At 37.4% G+C, this 14,411-nt stretch overlaps 1 protein-coding gene across 7 annotated transcripts in view; it reads right to left on the bottom strand.

Annotated features, from left to right (window-relative positions):
• fbxo38 (F-box protein 38) overlaps nt 1-14,411 on the bottom strand; it is a 104,258-nt gene that overhangs the window by 39,760 nt on the left and 50,087 nt on the right. For 5 of the 7 annotated variants that reach the window (XM_069898750.1, XM_069898752.1, XM_069898753.1 and 2 more), the window contains 7 exons: nt 12,007-12,176; nt 8,468-8,601; nt 6,446-6,609; nt 5,296-5,461; nt 5,043-5,180; nt 4,748-4,885; nt 3,039-3,132 (listed from right to left, as the gene is read on the bottom strand). In XM_069898750.1, the coding sequence (XP_069754851.1) occupies nt 3,039-3,132; nt 4,748-4,885; nt 5,043-5,180; nt 5,296-5,461; nt 6,446-6,609; nt 8,468-8,601; nt 12,007-12,134 (962 nt within the window). In that variant the 5' untranslated portion in view covers nt 12,135-12,176. Of the gene's footprint in view, nt 1-3,038; nt 3,133-4,747; nt 4,886-5,042; nt 5,181-5,295; nt 5,462-6,445; nt 6,610-7,097; nt 7,409-8,467; nt 8,602-12,006; nt 12,177-14,411 lie in introns of those variants that run through there. The other 2 variants (XM_069898755.1, XM_069898754.1) reach the window with 2 other exon arrangements.

Genomic DNA, 14,411 nt, shown 5'->3' with positions numbered 1-14,411 from the left:
ATTTTCCTATTTCTTTTGCTAATCATCTGAACATCCAATGTTTCCTGTTACTGTGACAACATAATTGAATTCTAATTTCCTTACTTTAAAAATGAAGAAATTGAACAGGAAATTAGCTTATGAAACTTCCAGCAAACAAAATCATCTGCAACTTTTCACATGGCAACTCTCTTCCAACTTGTTAATAACATTGTTATGTGAATATAACCTCAAAAATATTTTTACTTTAATTTTTTTTTTCTTCAAACCTGAACATATTTGTGAGGGACTCCGCAGGCCAATCGGCATCAAGGGAAGATAAAGAATAGTTGAAAGAATTTTGAGCCAAAATTCTTCATTGAGATAGGTTAAATGTAGTAGCGAAACCAACGAGAAGAGAGGTTGGAAGGAGTTGGATAGTATTGGTAAACCTGGTAGAGGTGAGACACTGGCAGGTGCCAGACATAAGGAGAGGGAGGCAAGGTTAAAAAAAAAACAAGGGGTCATGTCAGGGAAGATGAAGGGTAGAGTGAAGTCAAAGGTTGCTAATGCATGAATTTAATAAGAGGTAAGAATGCGATATGAAGAGAGTCCAGATGAAGTGGGGTTTTTGGAGAAGGACCAGGAGAGAATTCAGTGCAGAGATGGGGTGGGAGGAGGATGGATCCAAAATATTCCCTCCTTTTTCAAGCAATGCAGCTTTCCTTCTATTGTGGTCAATACTGTCATCTCCCACATTTCCTGTTTCTCAGTGTTCCACTCTTCGCCCCATCCTGCTAAAAGAGCAAGGAGAGGGTTCCTTTTCTCCTCACCTAACCTCTGCATTCAGTACATCATTTCCATCAGCTGCAACTAGACCCCGCCACCAGGAACATACCTCTTCCCATCCTTTTCTGCCATCTGTCGGGATCAATTTCTCTGTAATTCTCTTTTCCCCTCATTCCTCCCCACCTCTGTGACTCCTGGTAGTTTCCCCTACAAATGGGCTTGTTCTTATATATCCTTCTTCACTACATCCAAGCCCTAAATAGACCTTCCACACGAGGCAAAGATCCACATGTACCTCTTCTAGTCTCATCTGCTACACTTGGTGCTCTACAATGGTGAGACCAGATGCAAATTTGGGGACCATTTCACAAGAGCATCCACACTCTGTCTGTAATGGCCATTCTTAGCTCCTGGTTGCATGCCATTTCAACTCACTTTCCCATTCCCATACAGACCTGCCTATCCTGGGCTTTCTCCACTTCAAAAGTGAAGCCTTATAAACTTGAGTAACCAACCTCATTCTCTGGGCAGTCTACAGTCAAATTATATGAATATATGAATATATAACAAGTCCCCTTTTTCTTCTTCTGTGCCTCTGCTGCTCTCCTCCTATCCCAGCTTACCTCACCCATTCGCATCGCTTCTCTGGTTCCATCCCCTTCTATCCCCATCTCCCCAACAGTTTCTCTGTTCTCTGCTCTCCACCCCTCACCCCCTTTGAATTCATCTGTTCTCTCTTTATACCACTATTCTCAACTCCGCAGATTCTCTCATTGGCAGCCTTAGATTTCTAATCACTAACTCTATCCTGTATGACATCTTCCTTCACCTGACCCCTTAGTTTTCCTTGCCTCCCTCTCTCCACGTCTGGCATCTGGCAATTGTCTGCCCTTTGCCCATCATGTTTCACTTCTATCTGGTTTAGCAATTCTATATGGGGTCTTTGTTCATCTCTACAATCGTGCCCTCCATACACTGGTTTTTCTCCTACATTTCATATAGACTTGAAACATTGACCACTCCTTTTCTCCCACTAATGCTGCTTGACCTGCTGAGTTCATCTGCAATCTCCACTGTGTCTCCCTATTAGTTACTATTTTTTTAAGGAAGTGGAATTTTAGATGACTAAAGCAAAAAGGAATCATAAAATGTAAATGCAGTCTGTGACAGATTATAGATATGATTTTGGGAGATAAATTGGGGCTGGTTTTTCAGTGCAGGTCACATACAAACACTTCAAAACAGATCTCATTTAAAATACTGGAGCTCTGCTGAATCTAGATAGGCCGGCTCCAAGAACATTTGCAAAAACTTTGAAGAGTTCCCAAGGGACTTCACTAATGGATTATTGTTTTGAAAATCAACAGATGAAAAAACTTAGACGAGTAGATTCGGAGCCACAGGCTGTCTGGGAGTGCTGGTTGCTGTTCTAAGAGGGTCATGTGGTTATGCAAGCAGAGAGGGAGTCAAACAGGCTTTTCTCTGAGAGGAAGAGATTAGTTCTGCAGTTTTACAGTCAGCAGCAACAGCTGGGACTGGAACAGAACAAGCTGGCAAGCTTGTGGAAAAACCCCATTTGGAAGACAGGTTGTGAGTGCTTAGTCAGCCTGGTCAAAGCCCTTGTGGCTCATACAAGAGGCGAGGACTGGCTGCCTAATGTTTCATTTGAAATAAGAGAAACAAAAAGGAACTCTGTGGTGACCTGAAAGAAAGAGGTTATCATCTGGAAAACCCTGATGGGGCAAGTTTCTTTCTGGAAAACCCTGATGGGGCAAGTTTCTTTGGCAAAACACTGAAGTGGCTGATTAAAACAAGGAATCAGTTGTGGGTGTCCAGCGAACAATAAATCTCTCTCTGAAAACCGACAAGAACCTTCATGAGCAGTAACCATTTATTTACCTTTTAAGCAACAAAGCCTGGTGAACTTCATAAATGTTAAATTCTGTGCACAGTATAATAATTGCCTGCAACCAGTAAACTTAGAGAAAAGAGAAGTGAGATTGGACTGAATCAAAGAACTTTTTGAAACTTACACACAAATTACATACACATGGACTTAGAATTAGAAGGGGGTTAAGTTAGGTTAGTTAATAGTGATAAGTTAAAGTGTGATTCTGTTTTCATGTTTAAAGATAATTAAAAGCAACTTTTGTTTAAGTAACCATTTGTCTTGGTGAATATCTATTGCTGCTGGGGTTTGGGATCCTCTGGGCTCGTAACAGGTCAACAAGCCCACAGTATTTCCAGTCATGTAATTTACCCTGGGATGGCAAAACACTGCGTTAACTTACCTTCGTGCAGCAGTAATAATGAGGTATCCAAGGTCCACTTCGAGTGCATTTTTGCATGCTCCAAATACAATCGTGTGCAGATTTCTGAAACCACCTATGAGTAAAGAAAAGCAATTGTTTGCAGAGGCCAATTCTGAGGCAGTATAAGCATTGGTTCAATTATCAAGTTTCTATTGTTTAAAAAAAATTTCTAACTATAATACATTTGAACTTTCAAATCTTTCTCATGGGGTAAACCCATTTTCATGCATCGTTTGGTTTGCACATCCTTATTTTGAGATCTATGCAAGTGTTTGGTATCACACCTGAGCAGAACATCCTGCTGAGGAATTGCTTTTCTCCCCTCAGAAATTCTCAGAGCTGCCGATCCCACATGATAACTTATTTACAGATTATCAAAAAAGAACTTTACTGTGAACTAAAAAATTAACATTGATTAAAATAACCAAACTTAACTTTAACAAAGAACAAAAGTCCTTTGGAAATTATTTTTCTATAATTTTATTTAAAAGGTTAGATGTGTTGGGAGTGCAAAACGTTGTGGTAAGTTACAACAGCATGGAGACAGGATGTAGGGTTGGGTGGAGAAGTGGCAGATGGAGTTCAATCTAGATAAGTGTGAAGTGATACACTTTGAATGGATTAACCTGATCATGGAATACATGGTTAATGGCAGGATTCTTAACAGTGTGGAAGAGTCCATAGATCCCTCAAGATTGAAAATGATTCCCAATGTTTCTCCCATATTGGTGGCTAAGGTCGCCACCAATGGACAGATCTCAGCAGCATTTCCTTTGAGCAGATTGAGCCAACAAGACTTTTTGTCTTGGCTATTGAGTCCTTGGCAGAGGCAATTAGACAAGACCCAGAAATAAAGGGTTTTATGGTGGGTCAGACAAGCCACAAAATGAATCTTATGGAAGACAACATAATCCTAATTACAGATTCTATTAAAATCTTACAATAAAATTTCAGGATACAAGGCAAACTAGGGAAAAAGTGAAATCATCCAACTAACAAATTTTGATCAGCAAACAAGTCCATTCAAATGGCCCTCAGGTGGCATCAGATACCTTGGAATAATAGTGGATGATGATCTCCAGAATTTGTGCAACTCAATTACCTCCCACTACTTAGTAAAATTGAACAAGACTTAAGTAGGTGGAAGAACTTAACAATCATTCTAATTGGCAAGGTCAACTGTGTAAAGATGAATATATTGCAGTACCTTTTCCAGACCTTGCCAATTTTACTACCTCAAACCTTTTTTAAAAACCCTGAATAAGCAGGTTGAGCAATTTATCACATGAGATTTTCTAACAATGGACATGTTTTTAAAAAATTTTTACACTATGAACCATACTGACCAAAATACACACAAACATTTCCCTCTTGAATATACACAGTGTCATTTTCTCCCCTTCCCCCCCCCCCCCCCCCCCACCCCACCCTTCCCTCCCTCCTTTGAAGAGCCTGGTAAACATTCCCAAAATATGTCCATGACTTCCAGATTTTTTCTCTTTCAAATTGAAAGCAACACTAATACATCTCAATCTGTTATTAGTAGAATTCCCAAGCTTTTAACTAAAGAGCCTTTTTTCCCTTGTTTATTCACAGCTAATTATATATATATATTTTTTTAAGCACAAAGACTTTTTTTTTGAGGAAACCACAACCATTTTAACACATGTATAATGACAAGCCAGTACCTGATCTTGAGCTATCCTCAACTACATGTTGAATCAATCCTCCAAGAAAAGGTACTCGAACCAGTTCCAAATGTTCTAAATTCCTGGCTGAAGCTAACCCAGTCACCAGTGGAACATACTTTAAGGAATTAGTGGGACCTATAAAATACAAACACATGGATTTATTTTAATTTAAAACGTATCTTCTGAACAAATTAAGCCTTAGCACTATTTTTTGTAATAGTTCATAGGAGTACTTTTTCTGCTACTTAAAAAAAATTACAGAAAAGACATTCAAATTATTCTTCCTTTGTACCTGCACAATTCCTCATAACAAAAGTGCGTAAACTGACACAGAGAAAGTCTTTAAAAGGCTGAGGTTTGATTAGTCGGATCCACTGCAGATACAAGTTTCTTAACATTGGGATACAAGGAATTTCTGGAACATTTACTCCTAAAAGAAAAGTAGATTAATAAATTAATTCATGTATACTGGGATCTTTAACTAACAGATTTTTAAATAAAAAAACTTCATTTCTTCACACTGCAAACCAGGAGAAAGGGCTTACCAACTAGATGAAGAGTTTGTATCTTCACTCCTACTGGAATTGTTAATTTGTTTTCTGCAGGGACTGGGAAAGCACCATTACGATTTCGAAATTTTCCCAAGATGTGGACCTGTGGCATGTAATTCCAGATAGCTTCTACTAATTCTAAATGGGAAGTTTCTACACCCTATCAAAGTCAAAACAAAATTATGAATAGTATGGATGAAACAAAAATATTGCATCATAATTAATTGCCTAAACCTTCATGGTTTTATATGGGCCTTGACTATCATAATCCTAAAACATTTGATAGCACATTATACAGTTCAGACAAAGTCAACAATTTTTTTTAGAAATTCATTCAGGACTTTCTGCAAGCAAATTTTTTTTTCTTATTTAACTATTCCAATGGTACTTACTTGGAAAAAAAAATTGCTGCTTTCCACTATTGGCTACTGTAATTGCAAAATAATTGCACCTTTATTTAAAATATATCAAACAAAGGTTCAGCTCAGAACAGCTCAAACAAGTAACAGTCAAACAAGTTTTTTTTTTAAGGTTGCCATCTGTTTTACTTTGAATTCTAGCTGTCATATTTTGGTCTGCTCCTCCAGTAAAATGAAAAGTGATCATCATACTGAAAGCATACTCTTGGAAAATGATTCACACAGAAGCAAATAAAATATATTCAGTATTTAATGTTCAATCTTTTTGCCCTCAAGATGTAAAAGACTCCTGGTCCTTCTGTAGGAGGTATTCCAAATTGCTGATGGGTAAAGTGATCTAAAAATTTCAACCCAATAGCAAGTTGAGTTATTTGTTGAGGCTAACAGTCTCTGCATGTCCAATTAAATTCCTTGCTATCACACCTCTCATACCAGTATATTGATTTTGTGAGAGTTCAGCAATGATAATGCTTTTGAATATGCAGGAGAGATGGTTAAAATATGCCTTGTGAGAGACTGCCACAGGCTAGCATTTCTGTGCTCCCTGTGATACAAGTGACCTATCAACCTTTCCCGAGTGCTTTTTGTGTGTTCTGTCTTTGGGCTCAGATGCAACATTGAAGAGTTGTGAATGGAACTGAATTCTATGCAACAAAAAGCCAGCATTCTCTAACTTCTGACCTTATTCTGAATGATACTGGTTACTGAAGTTTAATTTTACTTACTATAAGATTAGGGCAGGCCTGTAAAGCTTCAAGTACACCTGGAATGCTGAATGCATCGTGCCCCCTTACTCTTCGTCGTTCTAAGTGCCGAGGATGCAACCCGTACAGTTGTTCTAAATCAGGCATTTTCTTTAACAATGTTAAAAAACTGGCATCAATGAATCCTAGTATTGAATACACAGAATCAGTTTATATTTCATTTGCATATATTCAAAACTATGAATATTAAATATAACATTAATCATGCTCAACGAACTACTGGAACATCCGGTGTTTCACCTGAATATTATTCAGAACCTCATGGCATATGATACATTAATAGGAATTCTGCACTCTAAAGTCAGCCAATATCCTTCCCTCCCCAGTCTGTCCTTATGCCCGCCTATTATTTGCTTTCACCACCTCCCCTGGCAGCACATTCAATGAACCTACTAGTCTGTGTAAAAAAAAACATTTGTGTTGTTCAATATCTTTAAACTTTTAACCTTTCACCTTAAATCTATGTTCACTAATGTTTGACATTTCCACTGTTAAGAATTTCAAACTTATCTATGCCTCTCATACTTTTATACATTTCCATTATGTCATTCCTCACCTCTGATGCACCAGAGAAAACAATCCAACCCATCCTTCTTTTGTTCAAGTGCCTTACCATTCAGTGTGGGTGATCATGTCTCTCCATTCATCACGGTCTCTGATTTTTAGTTGCCTCCCCTGTTTCTAACCATGATGTTAATCCATCAATCATTTTCATTTTCTGTCTTCCTCTGCTTCTTTTTCCTTCCAGCTTTCCAGCTGTAACTAAATGTTCAAATGTACAAGTACTCCCCCACTTAGAGTAGAGTCCACAGGGTGCTCAGGGTCCGCAGCAGAAACAATGAGAAGAATTCGGATAGAGAATGGAAGGAAATCAATCGTTTTACTCTTCGGTATTACAGGTAGGGCAATTCCGACATACATCCATTCCAAAATACGAATAGTCATCCAGAATGGAACATGGACGCATGTTGGGGAGTACCTGTATCTCTTCGCATGATGTGTCCAAAGAATTTTGATTGCTGTTTTCTGATTCTTTTAAGTAATGTACATTTTGTTTTTATTCTTTGTAGAACTTCTATTTCTTATCCTGTCCATATGATATATGCATTCTTCTGAGAAATCACATCTCTGCTACACTGATTCATTTCCATTACATTTGTGATGGTCCATGATTCACAGCCATACATCAATATATAAGGAGTAATCAATGTAACCCATCCTGATATTCTCGAATTCAAGCAATAGTCCAGTGAATCTCTTCTGCACCCACTCCAAATCTACATCTTTCCTGCAAAGTGGCATCCAGAACTGCACACAATACTCAAAACATGGCCTAACTGAAGTTCAACATGACTTGCCAAGTCTCGTATTTTAAGTGTCCACACCCATGAAGGCTTTATGTATGCAGTATGCTTTCTTTACCACCTTGTCTACTTGTGTGGCCACTTTCAGAGAGCTGTGGACTTGCATCCTAAGATTCCTGTATACATCAATGCCCTTAAAGTTCCTTAATTTACTGTATACTAAGACTGTGATCAAAACAGAAGGAGCATGAAAGTGGCAAGCAACTCGAAAGCAAGAAAGGATAAATTGCAAGGATAGCCATCACATAATCTGCATTTGATTTCCCAAAGGAAGATTAGACCACAGTGTGGCTACAAAATAGAGAATATTAAATTAGAAATGGTATAAGCAGTTACTGTTTCCCTGAGAAAATAGTTGGAACCCTGGAGAACAGGAGGGAGAAATTAGGAGGAAATATGCTACAACTGTAATCAGTGTTTGGAGTTTTTCCATCTACCTGAAATGCTAGCCATATGCTTTTCTAGAAATGCTACATGCTCTTTTAAAAGCATTTTGTTTTACCTTTAGAGGTTCATAAAAATGTTTTAGTTGCAAAATACCATAATTCATACTCTATACTATTAAAATCAAATATTAACACCATTGTAATGCATAAACCAGCAATTTATTTCCACCTACCTGACGGCATATACTCCCACCAGCACCCAGCACAAAGGTCAACAACCTTCACCACTCGCAAGTACACTGTAACTGCCTCCTTCAACTTCCGGGACAAGCATTCCATACACATGATATCTTGAAGGGGAAGATACCTAGAAAAAAAAAACTGGAATGCTCAACTAATACTTATGAGCATTGATAGTTTTTTCCTGGAAAGCAGACAAGGCTATGCATGGCATTTTAAGAATGAGAGAGAATGCTGATAAAATGATGTAGAATGAAATATGGGATATTGATGGAAAATCCAGAATTGAACATTACACATGGACAGGTCAACAAAAGAATATTTTTTGCAGAAGTAACAAAGTTATCCTCTTTCTGACCTTTAGTTTTTGGCAATAGTGCAACAGCAGCAAATTTACAGACAGAATCTGAAGACATCTGTTAACAGTATTAACTAATGAGAAAGCCAAATGAAGCTGAATTGTCAGTGATTTAAGACAAATGCAGTCAAAAGTGTGTGAGGTGGGTGAAAGTGACAAAAGTTCAAAGAATAAAAATTTGTGGAAAGGTTCAAATTCAGTGCTGGGGTAGGAATCAACTAGGATTTTGACTTTGTGGGATAAGGAATAAAGCAGAGACAACAGAATGATTTAATGTTAATGCAGAGAAGTCAATAAGATCCTCACTTGTCAGAAGGTGAGATTGGAAGGGAACTGGTGATTTGGGATCATGTTGCTGATTTGCCACAGAGAAAAGAATCTTTTGCATTTTATTCTGGAATGATTATTTTAAATCAGTAGTTTTCAAACTTTTTCTTTCCACTTACATACCACTTTAGGTATTCCCTATGCCATAAATGCTCTGTGATTAGTAAGGGATTGCGTAAAGTGGTATGTGAGTGGAAAGAAAATGTTTGAAAGCAACTGTTTTAATTGTACTGAATTGATTCATTACGTGCAGTTTCATAACTCCAGAGGAAATGGACCATTGACAATTTTTCTCAAGCAAAATATTTTAGTAACATCGAGTCTAGAGCAGTGGTTCTCAACTTTCCCTTCTCACTCATATAGCATAGGGATTACTTAAAGTGGTATGCGAGTGGAAAGATAAAGTTTGAAAACCACTGGATTAGATGAAAGACAACAGGTTAGCATTATAAATGGAACAGCCAAATCTGATGGTCCTTGTGTTGACCAGCTCAGAACTGGGCCATTTAGCCCACTGCATTCCACTTTAAGTAATCCCTATGTCATAAGTGCTCTGTGATTAATAAGGGATTGCTTAAGGTGGTATGTGAGTGGGAAGGGAAGGTTGAGATTGTTCTGAAATATTTTGCTTGAGAAAAATTGTCAATGGCCCAATTCCTATGGAGTTATGAAACCATGCACATTTCGAGTTAAGGTAAAAAAAAATGTAAGTTATCAACATACTAAAAGCTAAAACCTTCTCTTGAGATGCCGATAAAAGTATATCCAGTTCGCACGAGAAACTAAACAGGGCAATTAAAGAGCATGGATCTAATTTAATCTTAAAAATCATTGATAAAGAATGAAAAAATATTCTCCCAATATCTTCCTAATTTATCTTCCAAAACATATGAATCAGTGAGGCTTCAAAAATTTTACTTTTCACAGAATCAATATCTGCATAGAAACGGGATCATTTGAGTTTCAACATGTGTATTCTGTGTACCACTTTAAATTGTAATAAACAGTGTCTTGCACAAAATGAAGAATCATTGATCAAACTAATGTGTGGAATACCAATCCTTATCTGAAAAAAAGGTTATTTTAGCACATTGATAGCCACATGAGCAGTTTTTATAAAATGGAAAGATGAACCCTCTCCAACTCATGCACAGAGGTTACACGATGTAATGACATATCTAAGTTTATAGAGAAAATTAGATACAATATTAAAGATAAAAAGTTTCGGTTTGAACACGATATGGGATCCATTTATAGAATACAATTATAATTGGCAGTTTTAGGTGCTGGTCCTCCTATCTTCTGGAGGTCGCGACTTGATCCATCTTTGTATTTTTCCTGTAAACTTGATTAGAGGGAGGGGTTAGATTAGTATTTGTTTTAGGTTTCTTTTCCTAGATAAATGAATTTATCAGGTTTAATTATGATATAGAATCTAAAAAAATGAGGTTTGGTATAATATTATTTAACTGATCTATGCACATAATCATTTTAATAATTACATTTAACAATTATGAATTAAATTTAAAATTTCTTGTATTGTGCATTTATTTTAATTATGATATTTATATATTATATTGCTTTGCTTTATCAATACATGGTATTACCACGTTAAACTCAATAAAAATAATTTAAAAAGAAAAATACGCAAGTTTAAAATTGTAAAGGTTAATGTTCTCAGAAGTTACACAGAAACATTTGAAGATGGGAGGAAATATTCAGCCAGCAGATTGCCTTGGTTGTGCTTTGCTCACAGCCGCTGTTTAAATAAGTTGTGAGAAATAGCAATGGCGTTGCTCAGAATGAAGAGCTAGCTGGTTGATGCTGCTTGCTGTTGAGGTGATTCTCTTCATGTATTTCCTTAACCCTGCTCAGCAAGAGTCATCCAGGTCAGAGGTTTTATCTGTAAACTTGCGAGGGTTGGGGGGTTAATTTATTGTTTGTCTTTCGGGCAGCTCTGTGGACGGGGGGGAACCTGCAGAAGCAGAAATGGTTAAATGTTTTCAAAGAATGTGACTGAATATAAAGTGAAATGCTTTAAGGTTTATATATTTTGTCTTTAAACTGTTTATTCTTAATGCAGGAATATTAGTTAGGCATTGTAAGAGTAAGTCTCAAGCAACCGGAAAATACACTTATCCAGGATCTATCAATCTTCATAGGTGCCGGATACCAGGGGTTTTGCTGTACATCTATCAGATTACTGCTCAGTCTCCTTCACTGGAGGGATAACAACTCGATTTATCCACTCTCCCCATCAATGAAGTGGTGAATCCTCTCTGCAATGCCTGTATGTCCAGTGGAATGGCATCCTTCTCACACTAGAACAACCAGAAATCCACACTATAATCTAAATGCTGTCTCATCAGCAGTTGCAAAGTCCTAATTTTAACGTTTTCACTATGATGCGACTGCAACATACCAAATTTCATGACTTGTTTATGACAATAAACATTGATTCTGAGGAATTGTTTAGAAAGATAAAGGACAAATAGTATTACTCAGCAAGATACCTTGGTCAGCAAGGACATGTTGGGCTGAAAAGCCCATTTCCATGGTGTTTCTATGACTCCAATAAGAATGTGTCGTAATCCAGTGCAAAGGAATGGACCTTTTAAACTTATGTCGACATCTAATCCATTTGGAGAATAACTGGTCAGCATTGAGTTTGTTTACAAAAAGGAGATTCTGAAGCTTCACTGCTTGATGGCATGCTTGGTGGAGAAATTGATGAGCATACTCGACTGGTTAGTTGGAAGTGGTATTCATTAGGAAGCAGAGACAAACATCAAATTAAATGGTTTCCTCTTGCCACACAAATAGTAAGAATTTCTTCTCTACACATACCTGAATATATGACACAGCACTTCGTGTGAAAAATGGTTCATGTAATCTTTTGGCTCGTCTTCCTTCACACCTTCTTCTCTTTTATTCAAGCATGAGCTTGTTTTGATAATTTTTCGACGAGGCCCCATCTTCAGCAAGTACCTCTTCAAATAGACTTCTTTATAAAGTCACTGAAAATCCGAACACATCAGAGCATACTTTCAGTAAATAATTAGTTAGGGTCAGATGTTTAATTAGTAAAGCTGTCCTAGTATCTCTGATTCTACCCACAATCTTAAAATTACACCCACTTGGCTTTGAGAATTATACGCAAATTTAGACGGGCTTAGTTTATAATTGACATGACTGGCACCAAGATAAAATACACTAATTCAGCACAAATTAACAAACTCATTCAAATGGTAATGGTCTATTTTTTGACAAAATAATTTCCCAGTCATTTCCAATCTCAGAGGGAAGCAACAGGACAGTCATAATGAATTGCAAACAACGTCTCCTCCTCACTGACAATCAACACAGGCACACTTCAAGAACTTAGCCTACTATTCTACTCACTATATACCCATGACTGTGTGGCTAGGTACAATTCCAATCCTATCTACAAATTTGCTGATGACACCATAGTTTTTTTAAAATTTTTCACACTAAAAACCATACTGACCAAAATACATAGACATTTTTCTCTTGAATATATAGTGTCATTTTCTCCCCTTTTTCTCCCCTCCCTTCCCTCCATCCCTCTCCCCCCTTCCCATTTATTCAAAGTTCAATCTATAAGATACATTAAACCCGTTAAACAACGTCGTCACTTAATAAAAATAAACAAGAAGACAACGAAATGAACTGACTCAGTACATAAAAGTAAAAGATGACACCATAGTTGTTGGGAGAATCACAAACGGCAATGAGGAAACATGCAAGATAGAGATAGATCAGCTAGTTGAGTGGTGTCAACCCAAAAACCTTGTACTCAACATTATCAAAACCAAGGAGATATTTGTGGACTTCAGAAGGAAGTCAGGAGAACACAAACCAGACCTCATTGAGGGCTCAGCATTGGAGAGGGTCAAGAACATCAAATTCCTGGGTGTCAACCTCTCTGAGGATCAGTTCTGGAGCCTCCACATAGATGCAAACATGAAGAAGGCTCACCAGTGACTATATTTTGGAAGATTGAGGAGATTTGGTATGTCACCAAAGACTCTTGAAAACATCTACAGGAGTATAATGGAAAGCATTCTGGCTAGTTGCATCACTGTCTGGTACGAAGGTGCCAATGCTTAGGACAAGAAAAAACTCCAGAGGGTTGTTAACTTGGCCTGCAACATTACAGGCACCAGCCTTCGTTTCATTGAGTACATCTACAAGAGATGGTGTCTTAAGAAAACGGCTTCTATCCTCAGCTTCTATCCTCAAGGACCCCCACCAACTAGGCCATGCCCTCTTCACTCTGCTACCATTGGGAAAAAGGTACAGAGCCTGAAGATGGCACAAGGACAGTTTCTTTCCCACTGCCATCAGATTCCTGAATGAACAATGAACCAAAGACACTGCCTTATTTTGACTTTTTCTTGCACTATTTAATTTATTTGGTATAAATGTTTGCACTGTGATGCTGCCAAAAAAAATGGATTTTGTGACATGTTCATGACAATAAATTTTGATTCTAAGGATAAATGAGATTGCTGTTTGAAAAATTTATATAAACAATCAGAAACCCAATATTTAATTCAAAGATCATATGATCAGTATTTTTGTGTATTTAGCTACATAACAAGTATTAACAAATGGTTTGGGGCATCAGAGATATGTGTTTTCATGAAGCACTTGTGCCATGTAGATTATATAGTCCTCAGTTAAAAAATATATTAAACTATGAATTGATAAGAACACTCAAAATGCAACTCCTATAGAAATATTTCCTCCCTGGGATTCAAAGTCCTACTCCAGCAAAACAGAAATTGCTAAAGTGATGGTATGTCTGAGATGGGAAACCACAAGTCTGAGGAGATTTGACATATCTTTGAATGCTATCAAACTTTTACAGATGCACTGTGGAAAGTAAAATGACTAGTTGCATCACTGCCAAGTTTGGTAATTTGAGGAATGGAGAAGGCTGCAGAAGGTAGCAAACATAGCCAGGTCCCTCACAGAGTCCTACCTCCCATCCACTGAAAACATTTGTGTGAGGTACTGCCTCAAGAAGCATTCCAATATTATAAAGGATCCCCATCACTACTACCTTTGGGTAGAAAGAACAGAAGCCTAAAGACAGCACCTCTAGGTTCAAGAACAGTTTCTTTCCAACTATTATCAGGCTCTTTAACATTTCCTTTTTACACCAATCATGGACTGCTCTGCACTACTGTAACATTTGTTTTTTAAATATTTGTTTGCTAATTCTG

This window comes from Narcine bancroftii, chromosome 9, assembly GCF_036971445.1.
Source record: "Narcine bancroftii isolate sNarBan1 chromosome 9, sNarBan1.hap1, whole genome shotgun sequence".
NCBI classification, from domain to species: Eukaryota; Metazoa; Chordata; class Chondrichthyes; order Torpediniformes; family Narcinidae; genus Narcine; species Narcine bancroftii.
Note: the sequence above shows the minus strand (reverse complement) of the source record. Positions and strands in the feature narration are given on the sequence as shown.